Here is a 21,866-nt window from a genome sequence, read left to right on the forward strand (position 1 = left end):
TTATATTCTATTACTTAGGTAATTATGTTGAGATGAGTAAAAGTTTTGCTTTGTTTTAATGCAAACAAATTTAGTGATTTAACTAAAACTATAAAGCTATCTTGAACTAAACTGAGAAATACAAAATAATTCTGAAATCATAATAAACTGCCTACCTTTGAAGAACACAACTGGTTATTTAAAATTTTTTTAAACTTCTATAAAATAATGCACAGTTTCAGATTCTGAGAAGGTTCTTGAAAATTCTATTTTACAATTTTGAAAGACTCTGGTTCATTTAAAGGTGGCAGATTAAACATATACATTTATTTCCTCTCACATGTGAATCTCCATTAAAATGCTAGTAAAGGAATAAAGAAGTATAAAACCACAAGAGAAAAAAGAACAAAAAGGGAGAGGAGTGAAGAAGAGATTGCAACAAAATTTTTCAACATGGCATGCAGATGACTGAGTGGTAACTGAGCAATGCAGAGGAAGCCACAAACTGAAGTGCTAGCTGAGGGCTATTTTGAGGTCACCTGAGCAGATTAACCCAGACAGGGCAAGGTAAGAGTGAAAGTGGAGGAGGTGGGAGGGGAGGGGCAGAAAAAAGGGATCCTTTGGAGGTCTCTCATCAAGGCTTGACACCCTCTTACCCCACATACAAAATATCAACATCCAGGGGCCTGCCTGAGCACCACACACACACACACACACAGATGGGGGTTTTGTTCCTTAGAAAAACTGAACTGAACGGACTCAAGATCTGGTGACATCAGTAGCGTGGATAACGGGAGCAAGGCACGTAACTACATGACGTGCGAAACAGAGAAGTAACCTGGGAAAGAGGAGGCCAAGGGATCCAGAAATGGTGGATTCCACCCAGGTGAGCAGCAGAGAGATATCAGAGGTCAGATACCTGGCAGACCTCCAGAATGGAGCAGGAGGGCATAGGGTTCCAGAGGTGCAATTAATAATCGTGCCAAAATTCGGAATACGGATTAGGAAATGAAAGAGTAGAGAAGTTCGGCCATCTACTTCCAGGTACAGCAATCAACACAGCAAAAGCACAGACCTACCTGCTCAGGAGAGGGTGGCACCACTAACCTGGATCTACACTAATATTGTTCTGTATTATAAGCCCTCTGGTTCTACGTGCTTTTTATTAATCAAGTGAATGTATTTATTTTTAACAAGATAAAAATGATTAAGTCTATCTGAAATTATATTAACTGGAAAAATACGCTAATTTCATAAATAATATTGTCAATCATTTTAAACATACAAAAAAAAGATGAAGGAAATATGTTCAGAGGTAAGAGTGGTTCTTTTTATAGTTTCAAGTATTGTCTACAATGATCACTACTTGTAGATTAGTTTAAAAACCATAATAGAAAAAATATAAAGTATGGAGACAATATAATTTATAAATGATTATTGTGCAGGAAAATCAATGGCACATTCCAAAAAAGAAACAGAATAATCAAATGTTAATGAAATAATGTGAATACAAGACACAGAGAACAAACTTGTGGTTGTCAAGGGGAAGGGGGTTGCAGGGGAGGGATGGATTGGGAATTTGGGATGAGCAGATGCAAACTAGTATATAGAGAATGGATAAACAACAAGGTCCTACTGCACAGCACAGTAAACTATATTCAATATCCTGCAATAAACCATATGGAAAAGAATATGAGAAAGAGTATATCTATCTGTCTATCTATAGATAGACAGATAGATAGGTAGATATATGACTGAATCACTTTGCTTTACTCCATAAACTAACATTCTAAATCAACTATACTTCAATTAAAAAAATAAAATAGGGCTTCCCTGGTGGCGCAGTGGTTGAGAGTCCGCCTGCCGATGCAGGGGACGCAGGTTCGTGCCCCGGTCCGGGAAGATCCCACATGCCGCGGAGCGGCTGGGCCCGTGAGCCATGGCCGCTGAGCCTGCGCGTCCGGAGCCTGTGCTCCGCAACGGGAGAGGCCACAACAGTGAGAGGCCCACGTACCACAAAAAAATAAATAAATAAAATAAAATAAAATAATGTGAATTACAATAAATAGATGCTGTTAAGGTGATCAAATAAAGGTTTTACTAGCCCTGAGTTTGACAAGAGCAGCTTTTAAAAATTTTTATAAATTTTATTGGAATTAATGATTACTTCAATTTGAATAAAAATATTCAATGAAAATCAGAAGAAACACATTCTTACAGTCTTCTAGGACTGGCAGTTACCTTAGTGGGGCACCTTCCAGTACTCCTGCATTAGAGAGAATTGTCCCAACCTATCCTCAGAAATTGAAAAGGCAGACTCTATAATTTCCCTTTGGCAAGTTATTCAATATTCAACACCATTTCTAGTAAGGTTTTTCCCCATAAATGTAAATACAGTTGACCCTCCATATCCACGGATCACGCTGTTTGAATCCAACTACGTGGAACCCACAGATATGGAGGACCCACCGTACCTGGTTCTGTAGTTTATGTCATTAGTATTCAGTGAAGCCAGAAGAAGAAATTAGCAGCTCGCCATTTTTGTCTAATGAAGCCTCAGGTACATTAATTTTCTCTCATATAATAGCACCTGGCACTGAGCCTCTGTCACGTGTTATGTTGAACAAAATATGGATGAATAAATAAAAATTATAATGAAGTCCCTTTATAACATGTTCTTCTGAAAGAAAAATAATCCTGGTTGCTTTAGTCTTTTATTGTGGAAACATTTTCTTTTATTGTTGGTTTTTTTTTTTTTGTCTGCACAGCATGTGGGATCTTAGTTCCCCCACTAGGTATCTGACCCATGCCCCCTACAGTGGAAGGGTGGAGTCTTAACCACTGGACCGCCAGGGAAGTCGTGAAACATTTTCTTTTAATCTTTAATTAATTTTCTTTCATTTCCCCATGTTTCTAAAGATGGCAAGACCAGAACTGGGCATAACATTCTACAAAGGATGTGACCAGCCAGGAACATATTAGAACTGTTTTATAAGGTCAATGTTACAGAAACACTAAGTCATTCCAAGACCACACTGCAGAGGTTTCCCTGGTGGTGCAGAGGTTTCCCTGGTCGTGCAGTGGTTAAGAATCTGCCTGCCAATGCAGGGGTGTCCGAGCCCTGGTCCGGGAAGATCCCACATCCCGTGGAGCAGCTAAGCCCGAGCGCCACAACTACTGAGCCTGCACTCTAGAGCCCGCAAGCCACAACTACTAAGCCCACATGCCACAGCTACTGAGCCTGTGCACCTAGAGCCCGTGGGCCTAGAGCCCGTGCTCCACAACAAGAGAAGCCACCGGAATGAGACTCTCACACGCCGCAACAAAGAGCAGCCCCCACTCGCTGTAACTAGAGAAAGCCTGCGTGCAGCAGCGAAGATCCAACGCAGCCAAAAATAAATTAATTAATTAAATTTATTTTTTAAAAAAAGACCACACTGCAAATTTCCACATGTAAAATAATGTTGAAACACTCACCTCAAGAACCAGCCACAGCTTATCTCCATTTATTTTATCCTTCTTAAAGTACATGCCATAGAATCTGACCACATTAGGGTGGTCAGACAGTGCTTTTAAGATGTTGTACTCTGCTTCAATCTCTTCATCAATATCCTAGTTTCAAAAAGTCACGGGGAGAGAACGGTGAGAAAAACATGAATGAAGTCAAAGAAACAATTAGACTACCAAAGGTCGAATTTTATTTTGTCAGAGCAAGGTCAGAATAGTTTTTACTGTACTCAGTACTATGTATTGAAACTTCTCATCACACTGCTTAAGGGGAGAGATTGTGATTTTCCTGCTAATCAAATATGTCTCTAATTACGCTTATTTCATTGAAAAGGAATAAATAAAAGGCTATTTTTGTGTGCAATGAGAAAGAAACGTATATGGAGAACTACCTCAGATGATTTTCCTTTCTTTGTAGCGTTAACTTTATTTCGATGGCAAAGCCATTTATTTGAAATGAAAACTTATAGCTGGTTCATTTTGTTTCTTTAAAGTACAGGATATTCGAAGGCTATCAAAAACTAGTCATACATGCAATGAACTCCTACCTTTCCGACAAAGTGAAAGAGTTAAGTTACATAAGGTGGCATACAGCCTTTAGTTAGCTAAAGGCCCATTCACCAGAAGTAGAATAGGTCGTTCCCCCATCAGTAAAAGTGCAAACATGACTAGGTACTTAGTCATGTATCTAGGAAAATCACATATACATGAAACAACTCACAGAGTCATAAATAAGAAAAAGACTTCTAATATTTTATGGTAACATTTAATGTCTACACTGTTTTAAGACAGAATCATGGAATCAGAGAGCTGGAAAGAATTTTAGACCAGAGCTCTAATTTGAGAGGAAGAAACTAAAGCTCAGGGGAGTCAGAGTCACAAGAGCTGGTTTGTGTGAGATCCAGGACTAGTCTACTGCCTTCTAGTATTGCTCATTTCCTCCCTACCTTGGAGAGAAGATTATTAGTTCAAAATCCATAACAGTAAGACCCTTTTAATAAAAAAAAAAGCCACTCTGCAAAATGCCTGGGTGCATTTAAATGTATTTTATTAAGATTGTAATCTTCTGGTTATAAATCTTTTTTATTTGACTTGTGGCATGACGAATGAGAGTAAATAAAGAATTCTTAGGGAGATACACAGGTACCATGACATCAATAACAGCAGCAAAAGAACACGTTTCATACTGTAGTTACGAATCTACACGTTTCATTTAAGCAACAGAACAAGACATGATTTATAAGGTTAGCAGTACACCAAACACGAGTAACTTATAAAAGAATAACGGCTACAGGTATTAACAAGCCACTTGTTCTTGTCCATAAAGAAGCAGAGGAATGGGAGAGAGACACTGATTATGGGTCGATACATTGGGATCAGTCTGGAGCCCATTCTCTCGCCACCATGGGCCCCAACCCTTAACAGTGAAGACCAGAGGACAGACCCATAATTGCAAAGACCAGAGGTACAGGTACTTTGGTACAGCCTAATTTGTGTCTCTCTTCCCTCAGTTTGAATGGTAAGAACTTTCCAACAGGGGAACATGAAGACATGCAGCATCAGTGAAGCCTGGTCACAGTGCTATTCATTTTTTTCCCTCCAGGGTATCTAATTTACTACTTGAAAAGAAACCCCACCTTCCCTCTCCTCTGCTCAAAGATATATGAAACTATGTAGTTATTATGGACTTAGTAGAAATAAACTATCAAAACAGAAAGAGCGGGGCTTCCCTGGGGGCGCAGTGGTTGAGAGTTCGCCTGCCGATGCAGGGGACACAGGTTCGTGCCCCAGTCTGGGAAGATCCCACATGCCGCGGAGCGGCTGGGCCCGTGAGCCATGGCCGCTAGGCCTGCGCGTCTGGAGCCTGTGCTCCGCAACGGGAGAGGCCACAACAGTGAGAGGCCTGCGTACCGCAAAAAAAAAAAAAAAAAAGAGCGAGCAACACGAAGGTGAACAGAGGCCCAGGGGCAGACCTTTTGCAGGGTCCTACAGTTTATGGGCGTAAGAGTGGTGACAAGGACTCTGATGCCCTCCGCACACATATCACGTCATTTCCATCACAGGGCACTCCCATCACGTGTGCAAGAGCTGAGTAATTTGAGAAGTTGCTCTCAGTAGAGGTTTGGGGATTATGGGATCACTGAGCTCATTCTGGCTCCCCCAGGTGCTAGGCGAGAGCTACGTATGTCCCAGTAGCTGAAAAGGCTCCCAAATGTCCAGCTCTCACTCCCAGAAAGAAGAATCTCATCCATCTCCTCATGCTCTTAAAGGCAAAGAAAGATGAGTTTCCCTCATCACAACAGGATTTCCCCAAAAAAGCAAAGGAGGAGCCCATTGGGGCACTGCTGAAAAAGAGGCCATGTGGACTGATCATGACATTCAATTTTTCACAAGGAACCTCACCCTGGTTATAAAGAAACATCATTTCTGCTCTGGAAACACTTAAGTAAACCTGAAAATTAACTTCCCTTTTCTGAATGAAATTTAATTTAAAAAATATTTCTGGTTTGGAATAAGAGGAATTCTGCCTGAAGTCTAAATAAACACAGGAAGAAAAGGAGATCTGGTACAGACGACATTTTAGGATTACTTCTAGACCCATAAATCTGTTTTCTGACAACACTTTGAAATCTAAAATAATATTAAATCAACTGTCGAGCTGTTGAGAGTTGTATTATTTATATACTTATTTGCATTACATAGTTATTCATGTATCAAGTATTTATTGTACCTTATTATATATGTTAAGCATATAAACAAGGAACCTCTAACAAGTAGACTTTTTTTTAAACATTTTCTTCAAATTGTAACTGACATTGTGATAAATAAATCAAGATAAGATACCTAGAGACTTTTTAACTGTTTAATAGGTATTTTTTTAAAAAGTTAATTAGCAGGAAAAAAAAAAAAAAACAATGTGACTTACATGAATCGGATCCAGAATTTTGACTGCTGCTTTTTGGCCATTTTTCTTATTCAACACTTTAAAAACTTTTCCATAAGTTCCTTTGCCGATTGTTTCAGTGATTTCCCATGTATCAGAAGGATCGGGAAAGTTATCAAAGATGATTGTTTTTCCAATTAATGGAAGCATCTTAAAAGTTTAAATCACTGGAGAGAAAAAGCACAGAGTTTCATCTACATTTGACTGGTGATATTAAATGGCACATATAAACTCATGGGAAATTATCTAATATTTTCACTGATATGGAAAATACACAGCAGTAACCAAATGTACTGAGAGTCATGGAAAAATTTCAATTCTTTTTTGCAAACAGACGAATATGAGTTTAATAATGCTTTGTAAGCAGGGCTTTCTATGTTTAATACAGTTCCACTTTAATTGCTACTAATTACTTTCAGATTAAAATAAGAGGCACATATTTAAATCATTTTGATTTACTGCTTTATACTCATGAATCAAAGAATTTTAGAATGAACCTTAGAGATGATAAAATTCAACCTCTCCATCAAAGCAAATCCCACACTTTAAAATGATTGTGTTTTATATCACTGGTCTATGTAAATAAAACCCAATGATCAGTCCCCCACTGCTTTTAGGATGAAATTTCTTTCACATAAACTACCAGGTCCTTTAAAATAAGGCCCTTGCTTAATTTCCTAGCCTCATGTCTCAACACCTCTTCCCTCAGACACTACAAACCAGCCACTTGGGATCCCTCAGGTCATTTCTTTCTTGCTTGAGGATCTTCATATACACTATTCCCTCCCACTTCTGTGGTTTCTTTGCTACTACTTATCTTTTCAGATGTTAGCTTTGATGTCATTCCCTCCAAATGTGACCACTCTCCACCCCATCTGGGTTGCGTGCCCACCTCTGCACTCCAAGGCCACTCTGAACCCACCTTGACCTGATATTACTGTATGCCCAGCACCTGGCACAGTGCTGAAATAATTAGGAGAATATGGCCAATAAGGTCAAGTGATTTTTAAAGAGATTTTATACATAACCTAAGATAAGATCTTCCAAGAAAAGCTTTTAGCCTTTCATGTTCCCCTTATATTACATTCAACCATTTCTATAAAATTACAAAGGAAGAAAAAAAGGAACAGAAAGAGAAACAAGAACTTGTAGCGGTCCTCAGAATTTTTCAATTATCTGTGCAAAACCTCCCTCTTTTCGATGTTAAAACGTTGATGCAAAAAAAAAAGTTGATGCAGTTGTGCTTGTATGTGTATGCATATACATAGAAACACATCTATTAATAAGTGTGTTAATATTACATACTAATATTAGCCCGTGAAATTCACTTGTCTGACCACAACTTTCAACCCCATTTAATCCACCAATCCATTGATTCCTCGCTTTCTTTATATCCATCAGATCTCTTCAGTCTTCATTCCCTCTTCATTTTCTCCTTCCCCAGCATAAATTCTACAGCTTGAATTATTATAACTTCCTTGCAAATGCCCTCAGCACTCTTGTTCTTCTCTTTCTCCACCACCAGTCTCCTGGGGTTAAGAAACCAACTCTGGTTAAACTCTGCATCTTCTTCACACCTGTGCCTGTAGCTAGAGAAAACCACACAACTAGGCTGTATCGTTTCACTTTAAATTCAGGATAAAAAACTTCCAAGTAGACCCTCAATACTGCTGCCCAGCAATTCTACTGCACTTCCCTGGTTTGTATATCCTCTTCTCTCTAGGGGTGATTAACTATTTCACAGTGATCTCTGTCCTCAAATTTCTCTCTCCTCAAATTGTTCCCTCTTTGCTGTCCATCACCTCCCACAAAACTTCCCAACTGATGCCCTCATTTAATAATTAAGTAACAAAATGGAAGCATTAATAATCTTATCTCAGAAACTACAAACCAACGTGCATCAAACACGAGGAGTTCTTTCTATTTATCATCAGTAACTGCTGTTTGGCCTCAGTCTTTTTCTTCTGTTCCATCTCATCCATCATATCTCAGCTCAAATATAACATTTTTAGAAATGTCTTCCCTGTATATTTTATTCCTCCATCAAAATGTACGCTACAGAGGGTACAGACTTTGTTATTTTTAGCGCTGTATCCACTAAAAATATAAAAATATCCTATACTATACTATATATACTATATACTATACTATACTTTTATACTATAAAATATAAAAATATCCACTAAAAATCATTCCCAGAATGATGCCTAACACATTGCAGACAATTAGTAAATGCTCGCTAAATGGGTAAATGTTTATTTGTTTATCTGTTAATTCTGAGAACTGAGACCTTATCTCTCTTGTTCACTTACAAATCTTACAATGCCTCACTCTGTGCCTGGCATATAGTAGATGTTAAATACATAGCTGTTGAATAAGTGAATCAATATGGTTCTTCCAAAAAAGTTTTTAAATGGGAGAGAGAAATAAGGATTAGGAGGAGCTGAAAAGAATGTGAAAATCTAAACAAAATAAGGATCATATTCTGATTCATTATATTTAAGGGGACATCATCCAGTAAATGGCTATGAATGTCTACTGAAAATTACACCACTACATAAAAACACACTTATGAATAGTTCTTACAACACCTAATCCTTAAGAAATTTGTGCTTTTGATCCGAAATGCAAAGAAACAAGTAGGAGGTAATCAGTAATAATCATCCACTTTAGTGATTTCATAATCAGTCACAAGATAATTTTTTACATCTATTTACCTGAGTCATGCAAATAAGCATTTATGCCATCCATATGAGGTAAAATTTAGACCAAAAGACCAAATTAAATCTTATTAAATGCCTGAAGTAGGAGTTTTCAACCAGGAAAACCATTCATTTTATGGAATATTGCCTTTTCAGTGGCAATGTTATTGAACACTTTTAATTTCTGCTGTTTTAATATTAGGGATTAACTGTTGGTCTTTAAATATACAGGCATATGAATTCAGTTAAAAACAACTGAACACCAAATATGTGCAAAGTATTTTAGAGTTTTGGGGATACGAAGATAGGTAACTTGTGGATAGATAAATAAATATGTAACTATATTATGAAAAGTGATAGGTAATAGAAATAGGCATAAAGTGCTATGGCCGCCCAGGTGAAGAAGCAATTAATTCTGAAGTATCATGAAAAGATATAGAAATTAGCAGTACTAGAGCTGGACATTAAATAAGAACAGGAGTTTATCTAAAATAGAATTTCCTCTTTAGCAGTTCATAATAAGACAAATATTTAAAGCAGTACATTGCTACATTACAAAACAATAATCACAAAATGACAAATGCATAGGCATTTTGGAAACTGAATACACTTAATTAAGTCCCATTTAAAACAAACAAAACTTTTAGGCAAAAGAACACTAAAAAGACTTCCTCAGAATTAAACAGTAAAGACTTTCAAGAATTAGAATAGAAACAAGCCTCATGACTCCTAAACTATATTTTTCAAATACACAGTTGTTTATTCTTTAAGAATAAAATAAAATGTCACAGTTAGTAAACAACTATTTAATGATTATAGTAAATTGCATTCAACATAGCAATGTTTATATTTTTTCTAGTCTTCAGCACCCAAAGAATAAAAAAAAATAATTCTCTACTTCATAAAACTAAAACATATAATTGTTCTTAATCATATGATCATGTAATCTAAAGAATTACTTTTGACATATATATATATATATACTGTATTTTGATCTATGTATTTACCATAACTCTGAAAAGGTACTTACAAAGCTACATTTTAAAATGAAAAATCACCTTTTTTAGTTGATTTATTATATATTGAGCTACTGAGGTTTTTCTCATGATAGAAAAAAAGACCATAATACAACAAAAATGTATCTTACTTCAGGATCTTAACACTCATCTCAACAATTATTCTGACTGCTTTTGTAAACCTGCACTTAATTCTTCTTTACTAAAATAATCAAACTGCCTGCAGGCTCATTCTAATACACAGCATACACAGGATGATCTCTCATTGGGCTCTCTCTTCCCTCTGTCCAGAATGCTCATTCTCCAGGAAGCCACATGACTTACTTCCTCCAAGTCTTACATCAGCCATCACCTTTCAATAAGACCTACCCTAACCAAACTATTTAAAATCTCAACCTGCTGTCCTCCACTCCATCCTGCCTCCCAACTCTTGGTCCCCCCTACCCTGCTCTATTTTCATAACACATTACCTCTTTGCACATTATATTATTTCCTGTTTATTATGTTTTATTTATTATTTTTTCTATGCTACTAGAACGTAAGCCCCACGAGGGCTGAAATTTTATCCAGGTTGTTCACTGATGTATCCCAAAGACTCTAAAACCACGACTGGCACACAGGAGATACTCTGTAAGTATCATCCAGGTAAGGATGCCTACTTTTGCCATTTCTATCCAACATAGTACTGGAAGTCCTGGCCAGAGCAAGCAATCAAGAAAAAGAAATATGGGACTTCCCTGGTGGTGCAATGGTTAAGAATCTGCCTGCCAACACAGGGGACACGGGTTAGAGACCTGGTCCGGGATGATCCCACATGCCGCAGAGAACTAAGACCGTGCACCACAATTACTGAGCCTGTGCTCTAGAGCCCATGAGCCACAACTACTGAGCCCATGTGCCACAACTACTGAAGCCCACACGTGCCTAGAGCCCATGCTCCGCAACTACTGAGCCTGTGCTCTAGAGCCCACGTGCCACAACTACTGAAGCCCGCGCGCCTAGAGCCCATGCTCAGCAACAAGAGAAGCCACCGCAATAAGAAGTCCACACACCGCAGCAAAGAGTAGCCCCCACTCACCACAACTAGAGAAAGCCCATGCACAGCAACAAAGACCCAACACAGCCAAAAATAAAATATAAATAAATTTATTAAAAAGAAATAAAAGGCATCTAAATTGGAAGGGAAGAATAAAATTATCTCTATTCACATGTGACTTGATCTTATACGTAGAAAACCCTAAAGAATCCACAAAGGCTGTTAGAACTAATACATGAATTCAGGAAAGTTATGGGATGCAAAATCAACAGGCAAAGATCAGTTGAATTTCTATACACTTAACAATGAACCCAAAAGAGAAATTAAGAAAGTGATTCTATTTATAATAACACCAAAAAAAATACTTAGGAATAAATTTAACCAAGAAGGGTGAGAGACTTGTAGAGTGAAAACTACAAAACAATGCTGAAAGAAATTAAAGAAGACACAAAGAAGTGGAAAGACATGTCATGCTCACGTATTGCAAGATGATATTGTTAAGATGTCTATGTGTACTGCCCAAAGCAATCTGTAGATTCAATGCACTCCCTATCAAGATCCCAATGAGATTTTTTTGCATAAATAGAAAAAAAATCCATCCCAAAATCGGATGGAATCTCAAAGGACTTCCAATAACCCAAACAATACTGAAAAAGAAGAATAAAGTTAAAAGTCTCTCACACTTCCTGCTTTCAAAACTTATTACAAAGCTATAGTAATCAACTCATAGTGTTTTACTGCCACAAAGACAAACACATAGACCAAGGGAATCAAACAGAGAGCCCAGAAATAAAACCTCACATATATGGTCAAGTAATTTTCAACAAAACTGTCAAGACCATTCAATGAGGAAATAACAGTCTTTTTAACAATTTGTGTTGAGAAAATTGGAAATCCACATGCAAAAGAATGAAGTTGAATCCTCATGTTACACCACATGCAAAAACTGACACAAAATAGGTCAAAGACCTAAACATAAGAGCTAAAACCATAAAAATTAGAAGAAAATATATGGGAAAAGCTACATGACACTGAATTTGGCAGTGATTTCTTGAATCTGACACCAAAGCACAGGTAAGAGGAAAAAATAGATAAATTAGACTTCATAAAAATTTAAAACTCTTGTACCTCAAAGAACACCATCAACAGAGTGAACAGACAACCCACAAGATAGAAGAAAATATTTGTAGAAGAAAATATTTGTAAGTCATATACCTGATAAAGGGTTAATAACCAGAACATAAACAATGCCTACAATACAACAACAAAATAACCTAATTTTAAAAATGGGCAAAGGACTTGAACAGACATCCAAAGAAGATATATACAAATGGCCAATAAGCATATGGAATCACTAATCCTTAGGAAAATGCAAATCAAAACCATGAAGAGATACTACTTCACAACCATTAAAATGGCTATTATTGAACAACAAAAATCAAGTGTTGTTCAGGGTGTGGAGAAATTGAAACTCTTGTGATTGCTGGTGGGAATGTAAAATAGTGCAACTGCTGTGGAAAATGACATGGTGCTTCCTCAGAAAAACACTGAATTACCACATGATCCAGCAATTCTGCTTCTGGGTATATATCCAAAATAATTGAAAGGAGGGTCTCAAAGAGTTATTTGTGCATCCATGTTCATATCAGTATTACTAACAACAGCTAAAAGGTGGAAGCAGCCTGCATGTCCGTCAATGGATGAATGGATAAATAAAATGTTTTATTACATATAATAGAATGTGATTCAGCCTTAAAAGGGAAGAGAATTCTGACACATGCTACAACATGGAAAAGCCTAGAAGGCCTTCTGTGTTGTGAAAAGAAAAGCCTGTCACAAAAGGTCAAATATTGTATGATTCCACTTACACATAGTACCCAGAATAGTCAAATTCACAGACAGAAAGTACAATTGTGGTTGCTAGGAGATCAGGGAAGGGAAATGGGAATTATTACTTAACAGGTAGAGTCTCAGTTTGGGAAGATAAAAGAAGTTGTGGTGGTGGATGGTGGTGATCGTTGTACAACAACATGAATGTACTTACAGCCACAGAACTGCACATTTTAAAATGGTTAAAAGGGTAAACTGTGTAATGTACATTTTACCACAATAAAAATATTACTCCGTATGTAGTATAGGGAAACAAAGTAAAGAAAAACAGGAGAGCCAAATTGAAAGATTTGGAAGGGAGACCAGAATGGTCTGCTTGCTCTCAGATCCATGCATGACCTTCCGTGTCCTGAATCTTGGGGGCTGACATCTCAAAACTGTATTTCCCAAACTCCTTGTCCCACTGGCTTCCTCCCCTGCTAGATGCTGTCAGTGAGAGTGCCAGGCAGGAGACTGGATGGTAGGAGGATATTTCTCCTCTGCTTTCTCTGGGTTTTGTGGTGTCTTCATCAGTGGCTGTATCTCCCCAGCGGTCCCTGTTCCTGTAGAGCAGACTTGCCATGGTTCTAGATGGCCTCAGCTTCTGAATTCTGGTAAGACAATCTCCTTGCTGTAACTCTAGAGCCTGAGGCATGACAACAGTTTTTTGCTATTGCTAACTTTTAGTTTGCCTCATTGTCCCAGTTGGCTTTCAGATATCCTAAAACAGTGGTCCCCAACCTTTTTGCACCAGGGACCGGTTTCATGGAAGACAATTTTTCCATGGGGGTGGGGATGGCTCAGGCGGTAATGCGAGCAATGGGGAGCAATGGGGAGCGGCAGATAAAGCTTCGCTCACTAGCCTGTCGCTCACCTCCTGCTGGGCAGCCTGGGGGTTGGGGACCCCTGTCCTAAAGCATTTGTAACTAATCCCCCATATGTCTTAGTCTGTTCAGGTTGCTCTAGCAGAAACAATATAAACTGGGTAGATTAGAAACAACAAACATTTATTTCTCACAGTTCTAGAGGCTAGGAAGTCCAAGATCACGGTGCTGGTAGATGTGGTGTTGGGTGTGCGTTCACTTTCTTCCTTTCTTTTTGCTGTAACCCCACATGGTGGAAGGGAGGAGCTCACTCTCTGGGGTCTCTTTTATACAATGCTAATCCCACTCATGAGGCTCTGCCCTTGGGACCTAATCACTTCCCAAAGGCCTCATACCCAACACCATTACCCTGGCGGTTAGGATTTAAAAATATGAATTTGGGGAGGATACAAACATTCAGACCATAGCACCAGATTAAATTCCCTCTGTCGAACTACTTGGTATTAATTCTGTTTTCCTGACGGATTCAGTCTAACAGGCATCTAATCAGCCTGAGAAGCAGAGAATGGAGAAAAAGCAATAGACAGTGGCTGGACGTTTTCCCAAACAGGTGAAAGGTATAAACACTCAAATTTAGGAAGCTCAGTCAATTTTTTTTGAAAATCCACAGTTAGATACACTGCAATGAAACTACAGAAAACCAAAGACAATGAGAAGCTCTTAAAACCAACCAAATAGAAAAGATATATTACATATAGAAGGAAACAATTAGAGTGACTGCTGATATTTCAATAGAAAACAGTAGTATAATATTCAAAATGCTGAAATAAAATAACTGTTAATCTAGAACAAACAAAAGTATCCTTAAAGATCAAAGGCAGATTTAAGATATTTTTCACCAAAAAAAAAAAAAAATGAGTTTAACGACAGTGACCCCTGAGAAAGAGAACTTCTAAAGGATGTCTCTGAAGAATGATAATGGTCTCACAAGGAAGGTCTCAATTGCCAAAAACAGTAAATAAATTGTTACACATGTGTGTAAATCTAAACTAACACTGACTGTAAGAAACAATAATAGACAAAAATGAACAATAATAATCAAAAGCAGAGTGATAGAATTTAAAATGTTCTTAAGTTCCTCATATAGTTAAAGAGGCAATTAGAAATAATAACTTTAGACTTTAAGATATACATGTCAAATACTTACACACTAGACCCTCGAAATACTATGCATAATATTAAAAGAGAAAAAGTGATATTAACAAACTCATTCAATCAAAAAATTCAGGAAAAGAGAATAAAGGAAGCATAAAAAAAGCAGAAGAAATAGAAAGCATAAAATAGTCTTGTGGAAAGAATTATTATGTCAGTAATCACAAGAATTGTAAATGGACCAAACTCACCAGTCAAAAGACAGAAACCAGTAGCTTCTGGCTGTTTGCATGAGATTCACATAAACTACAGACAGAGATAGACTGGAAATAAAATAATGGTACCATGTAAATATTCAACAAAAGAAAGTGATGTGGCTAGATTAACATCAGACAAAATGTACTCTAAGGAAAAATATTTATTTGAGGTAAAGAGGATCACTACATAATAATCAAAGACTTAATTCACCAAGAAAATATAAAAGCTCAAAACAGAGGCCCAAAATACGTAAAATAAGAACTGAAAGACATACAAAGAAAAATGGAGAAAGTCACAATTTTAGTGGGAGATTTTAACACACCTTGCCAGTGATTTTTGGATCAAGTGGAGAAAAAAGTTCTTAAGCATGAATAAAATTTAAACAATTAACAAAGAAAATTGAATGGATATCCTAAATACACATGAAATCCTGTGTCTAATAATGACTACTCTACCTGAGCACATATGACTGCAATGTAATTAAGTAAGAAATCAACAACTATTAGATACATTTTTAAAAACCTATACACTCGGATACTTTAAAAGGAGCAAGTCAAGAGCCAAAGAGGAAATGTAATGACCATTTTAAAATAGACTTAGAACTGAATAATAATAAAAATACTACTCATGAAAATGTATGGGATACAGCTGAAACAGTACACAGAGGGAAACAGATAGCCTCAAATTTTCTATTACAAAGGAAGAAAAGCTAAAAATTATATAATTACAAAATAAAAGCAAAAAGTGTAGAAAAAAGGAAGATAAGAGTTGAAATTAAAGAAAGACATTACAGAAAAAGAATAAGACAGATTAGAGGATTGATAAATATAATAGTTCTTCAAAGAGAATTTTTTAAAAATAGACAAGCCTCTATCAAGACTGATCAAGAAAAAACCAAACAAGAGAAAAGGCACAGATGGACAGTCCTAAGGAAGAAAGACTAACAAATTACAGCAGAGACTAAAAAGATCATAAAAGGATATAATTTTATATCAAGAAACTTAAAAACAGATTAAATGGACAATTTCCTAGAAATAATATTAGAGAAGGAAAGAACAGAAAAATAAAAGTTATTTTTCTTGGAATGTTTGCATTAAAGGGCCTTCATACTCTAACTCTTAACTCTCAATTCCTAACTCATATAATCACTAAGGAGAGTACGTTAAGTTCTTAAATACCAGAAAATCACTCTCTCTAAGTCTTTTAATACTTTAGAGGTAATGATCAAATTTATCAGTAGAAGGGCCTAGAAACCCAATTTAGGGATAATTGCTTCATAAGGGAACATGAGCACATTTTCTCTTCTCATATAACACAAACTTTAATCAGCTTAATTGTTAATTTTTCCAAAATATAGACAGAGAACGCCATTTCTCAAAGAAAATGCAATTCACCCATGACAGAAAACACACTAAGTAGCAAATGGCTCTATTCAAAACTAAGCAATATTTTAACACTGCGATTCTCACTTTTTTCTGTAGAATATTACTGGAAGATCCTTCCCGTTATGCATGCGCTTCTGCCAAGCCGTTTAAACTGCATCACACATGGTTTAAGTTAGAGTCAAAAGCAGCCCCTGTCTGTGATGAAACAGAAATCCTGGAACATCAGCAAGGCAGCTACAGAACTTGTCTCTCTCCACAGACAGCAACCAGAAGGATCTGAACACAGAAGCCGGATGACATTATCTTCCCGCTAAAAATCCTTCAAAATCCACATTCTTACCATGTCCTTTGGATCCTTTCTGAGCTCCCTAAACTCAACCTATGTTCTTCTTCACCACTCACAGTGACTACAGCCTCAGCTGCCTTCTGACAAGTCTTAGAACATTGTAGACTCTTTGCTGCTGCAGGACCTCCTGTAGTCTTTGCCGAGATGCTTCCCCAACCATGTGCATGGCTGGCTGAACTTCCCTCAGACGTGGTCACATATCATCAGTTATTATGCCCACAAATGAACTGTGCATGATTTTAATTTATTGTGTAGATTATTCTCCTGGTATGATTATGAAAGCAATAAAGCCTTGCTGGTTAAAAGCAGCCTAGAGAAAAGTGAGTTTGCCATGTAAAACCACCTTCCAGAGACACCAGGCTGAATCACCAAGCAAGTTTCAAGTATCTCCTTTTTCACAGAACTTTAAAACACAAGCTCACAGAAATCTCTGGTCTCGCTGAACTACAGACCAGATAAATCAGTCACATATCCCTTCCAGCTTTCCAATAACACAGGCAATAAAGTTTGGTTTAAAACAGACCTTGTCCAGTTATATGTATGGTCTGCTTTGAATGAGCCATAACCCATGTTTTGTTCCCTTCAATTTGCTTAAAAGCATTTTGTAGAGAAGGGAAACAAGGTCTACTTATGTACTTCTCGCCATGTATTCTGCTTTCCACCACTCATTTTCTCATTCTGCAATTACCGGGATAAAAGTACGTGCTTAAACACTAGAACCAAAAGAAAGGCTATCATTTCCTAGAAAATTTCCCCCTATTTAAAAAGTGGCATTAGTGAGAACCCCAAAAACTTTAAGTCATCAAAACACGATTTTAAGTTTTGGTACAAACCTATAAACTTCAGTGTCCACAGTTGTAAAATGGAATAATAATGCATGCTTGAACTAATTCTCAGAGTTGACCTAAGTATCAAATGAGTTTTATGAGGAAACGATGCTTCGTAAATTGTAATACAGGGTGACTCGCCTCCTTTTTCAAGGATGCAAGCTGGGTTATAGTTTTGGCCACACAATTACCTGTTCAAATTAGAAAGGGATATTTTCTGAGTCAGGAATCACAAACTGAGATGTCTGCAGGGACACAGGAGGTAAACTGTATCAGTGAAGCACGCCTGGATGAAATAAAAGCAGGGAGTAGGGGCATCGTGGTAAAGTGGAAAGTGTGTGCCCCATCCAAAGCGGGCGGCCACATCCTGGCTGCAGGGCTGCCAGCTGCAAGCCCCACCCTGCCTGGTCCTCTTGTTTTTCAGGAGAAGCGAGGACTCTGGGAATTTACGTAAATTTTACAAACCATTGGTAAATAGTCGTAAAGTAGTCAGTTATTTTAAAGTACCAAGCTGACCCAAATAAATACAGCAAATTCAGCCAAATTCAGCCTTTATGCCTATATCAGCCTGTGACTTCTACATGAGGTTTGTTTTGTGTTCTTTGTTAAAAATGGCCAATAAACAAGAACCTATCCACGTGGTGTAATCACCCTGGGACATCAGGAAAAATAGATAACAACAATGTCTAGCATTTTTCTGACTGTTTATCAGATGCCAGGTACCTACTGGGCTTATAGTTTTACATGCATTATGTCATTTAACTTTTAACACTTATAAGAAACCCTTTCAGAAAGGCATTACTATAACCCCCATTTTCAGAAAAGAAGACTGAGGATTAGAGCGTTTTTAAGGTCATAATGCTGGTAAATGGAAGAATCAAGAAACAAACCAGGTCAAAGTCCATGGTAGAAACTTGAGGACTTCCCTGGTGGCTCAGTTGTTAAGAATCCGCCTGCCAATGCAAGGGACACGGGTTCGATCCCCGGTCCGCGAACATCCCACATACCGCGTCGCAACTAAGCCCGTGCGCCACAACTACTGAGCCCGTGCTCAGAGCCCATGCTCTGCAGCAAGAGAAGCCACCGCAATGAAAAGCCAGCGTGCCGCAACTAGAGAAAGCCCTCACACAGCAATAAAAACCCAATGCAGCCAAAAATAAAATAAACTTATTTTTTAAAAAAAGAAATTTGCTGTTCAGTGATAGATCATTTCAGTTCTAAAGAGTAATGCTTCCCAACTTGAGGTTCCTGACTCCCTGTGTGTCCTTAAAGTGGTAAGGGGTCTTCTGTGAATTAGTTTGAAAGTCTAATGGAAATCTGTTTACCCTCTAAGGATAACTGAGTTTGTTTCCTATGCAAAGGAAAGGGAGTTTGTTAGATACAATCTTTCAAATTATCAATCCAGGGAAAAAACTGATGAAGAGACCCTCATTTGTTGGGTTAAAAAAAAAAAAAAGGAAGTAGTTTACAGCACTGACATTGCAGAAATTATTAAAATGATCAAACATTCTTACATCAAAAGTGTACATACTTTACATCTATATAGTCTAAAGTATATTTGCACTTTCAAATATCTGTTTATCACACTATTAGTAGCAACTAATGGATTTTCAAATAGTTTGGACTTGACAGATAAAAGTTATTTTTCAAAGAATATTTGCACACAAAAAAATAAGCTGTAAAGATACAGTTGAACAAGGAAGTGCAGAACAGTGTTACTCCTTATGTGACTCACCAAAATCTCCCCAAATGGATATAGTCTGGTATTAAAGATCACCACATTGAATTTTTTACTTTGTGCTTTTTTGGTTCCCAACAATAATAACAAAAAAGGACTAAGACAAATGAGAGTAATTTTTCACATGTCTAGACATCACATCAATATACTCATAAAGAACAAGTTATCTTTGAAATCTTCTACATTTCTGAATTTCCCCATTTGAAAACAATTATCTTTTATAATATCATAAAAATCAATATGGCATGAATAACATGCACCGTCATTTATCTGTCAAAACTTGGCACTTAGGCTCCGACAAATCCAGAAAACTTGTCGACTTTATCACCTACCTTTAGCAAAGCTTGAGAAGAATGCATAATAATGTTCGGATATCATGACATAAAGTATCCAGACTGCAGCTGTGATCCTGGGCCTGTAACACACAACAAACAAGTCAAGGTGTTACAGGATAAGCATCAAGGATCCATGGAAAGTATCTAGAAGTTGAACCTAGAAACGTGTAGGTAGTATGGCTCAACGACAATTTATTCCTCAGGTTTAGCATTATTTGCACAAGTAACATGGAACACCTCACATTCTGCGCAGGCATAAAATAACTCTAAAGTTACCGGACCAATGAGAATGACCAAAAAAAATTAAGAGGCTTTAAGGGCACCCATTCAATCACCAAGAAAACGCCAGACACAACAAAACCCATAAGGATTCTTTGGGTTTTCAAATTTTCTCAAAAATCTTTTTTTTTAATTTTAGGGCCATTACAATGTCTATTTCAAGGCTTATAGCCAACAATCATCCCAATAATAATAAAATATTATTTAAATTTTTTTTAATTCCTCGTAGGAAAATTCTAGCAAGGTGCAAATAGAAACTACTACAGAACAGGGCTGTTGGTGAGCAAGTCGAGATGACATCGTTTCTGGGAGGATTTCTCTACTTCTCAATATCACAATGCTCTTTCCTGTCTGCACGTTCTCCTTAAAAAGGAAACTCTAGAGATGCGTCTGGAGCGGCAGGGACCCCAGCTCCACCGACCTGCTGCCAGAGAAATCAGCCCTGAACAGGCGTTCCCTCAGGTTGAGCCGGCGCGGCGCGGGCCACAGGTTCCCGAAACTCGGTCTGGACGAGGCGCGCGGTCCCCACGAGCCCCCCTCCCGTTCCCGGTCCGGTTTCCCGGGGGGGACGCGGGGTGCTCGGAGCCCCGCGCTCGCCCCACCCGCCCCCAGTGGCCGGGGAAGCGACTCCGCCAGGCCCGGCGCTCCTCGCCGCCGAGGCCCAGACCCCTACCTGGGCCGGAAGCCGGCGTCTCTAGCTACCCCTCCGGCGTGCAGGGCGGGGCGGCCGGGGGCGGGGCGCTCGAGGGGGCGGCCCCTCGCCAGGCTCTGGAAGAACGTTCTTCGTCCCGCCCGCGGGCGCCGCCTTCTCCCGGGACCGCCGGGAGGAGCGGCCGCGCCGTCGGCCCCACGCTCCTCGCAGGGCCCGGGACTGGCGGCCGAGGCTGCGAGGGGCTTCATGGCGTTCGGCCGCGCCTCCCTGGCCTGGAGCCCGGGGGAAAGGGAGAGGACCCCGGCGTCCCTGGAGCCCCCTCGGATAGACCCACTTTCCTGAAGCGAAGTCTCCTTGCGATGCGCGGTGTCTTCCCCCAAGAACTTTCCCCAAACTCCGTGGGGCTCGTGCCACGAGGATGTCATCTCGAGGCCAGCGGGCTCAGACCCCGAAATTGAGAGGGAAAATGACTAATGAGGTCTCCCCCGCAGTTAGCGGCCTGCGAAGGAACTTCTGCCTTAGGGAGGAGGCCTGTTAAATCACCAACCCTCTGGCTGGTCCTCTCTGTCCCCTGCCTGAGCTCACCGGACGGGTCTGTGCTGGCCAGGTTCCCTGAACAGCCTAAGGGACATTTGGGGCATGCTTATGCCTTCCTCCCCTTCAAAAGGTGAGAACGACAATCAAAATGGCATTTGATTCTGTTAATAATCTAAACGGGTCTGTCATTCGCGATGCCCCAAAATTGGAAGAATTCTAGAAGACCGAACAGGCGTCATCTAAATCAATGCATCTGTCTTAAGGAAAAAACACGATCATTTGAGTAGATGCCAAAAGGGCATTCAGCATATTTATGATATTTTCCTCATAAAATATCTTTGAAATCTAGAACAGTGGGTTTTTCTCAGAATATCATATATTTCATCTAATATGTGATGATATCTCAGAGTATTGAGAATATCGTATCAATACTAACATTATATAAACAGATTCAAAATTTCTAGTTCTTTCTTTAAAAAC

At 38.6% G+C, this 21,866-nt stretch overlaps 1 protein-coding gene across 3 annotated transcripts in view; it reads right to left on the reverse strand.

Moving 5' to 3' along the window:
- Window positions 1-20,708, reverse strand: part of LOC309802706 (myosin-IIIa) — a 128,409-nt gene extending 107,701 nt beyond the window's left edge. For 2 of the 3 annotated variants that reach the window (XM_082618464.1, XM_082618466.1), the window contains exons 1-4: window positions 20,619-20,708; window positions 19,916-19,998; window positions 6,413-6,597; window positions 3,457-3,591 (exon numbers count right to left, since the gene is read on the reverse strand). In XM_082618464.1, coding sequence (XP_082474590.1) covers window positions 3,457-3,591; window positions 6,413-6,580 — 303 coding nt within the window. In that variant the 5' untranslated portion in view covers window positions 6,581-6,597; window positions 19,916-19,998; window positions 20,619-20,708. Of the gene's footprint in view, window positions 1-3,456; window positions 3,592-6,412; window positions 6,809-19,915; window positions 19,999-20,618 lie in introns of those variants that run through there. The other variant, XM_082618465.1, reaches the window with a different exon arrangement.
- Between the last annotated feature and the right edge of the window lie 1,158 nt (window positions 20,709-21,866).

Source organism: Mesoplodon mirus (assembly GCF_964341445.2).
Source record: "Mesoplodon mirus genome assembly, chromosome: 4".
NCBI classification, from domain to species: Eukaryota; Metazoa; Chordata; class Mammalia; order Artiodactyla; family Ziphiidae; genus Mesoplodon; species Mesoplodon mirus.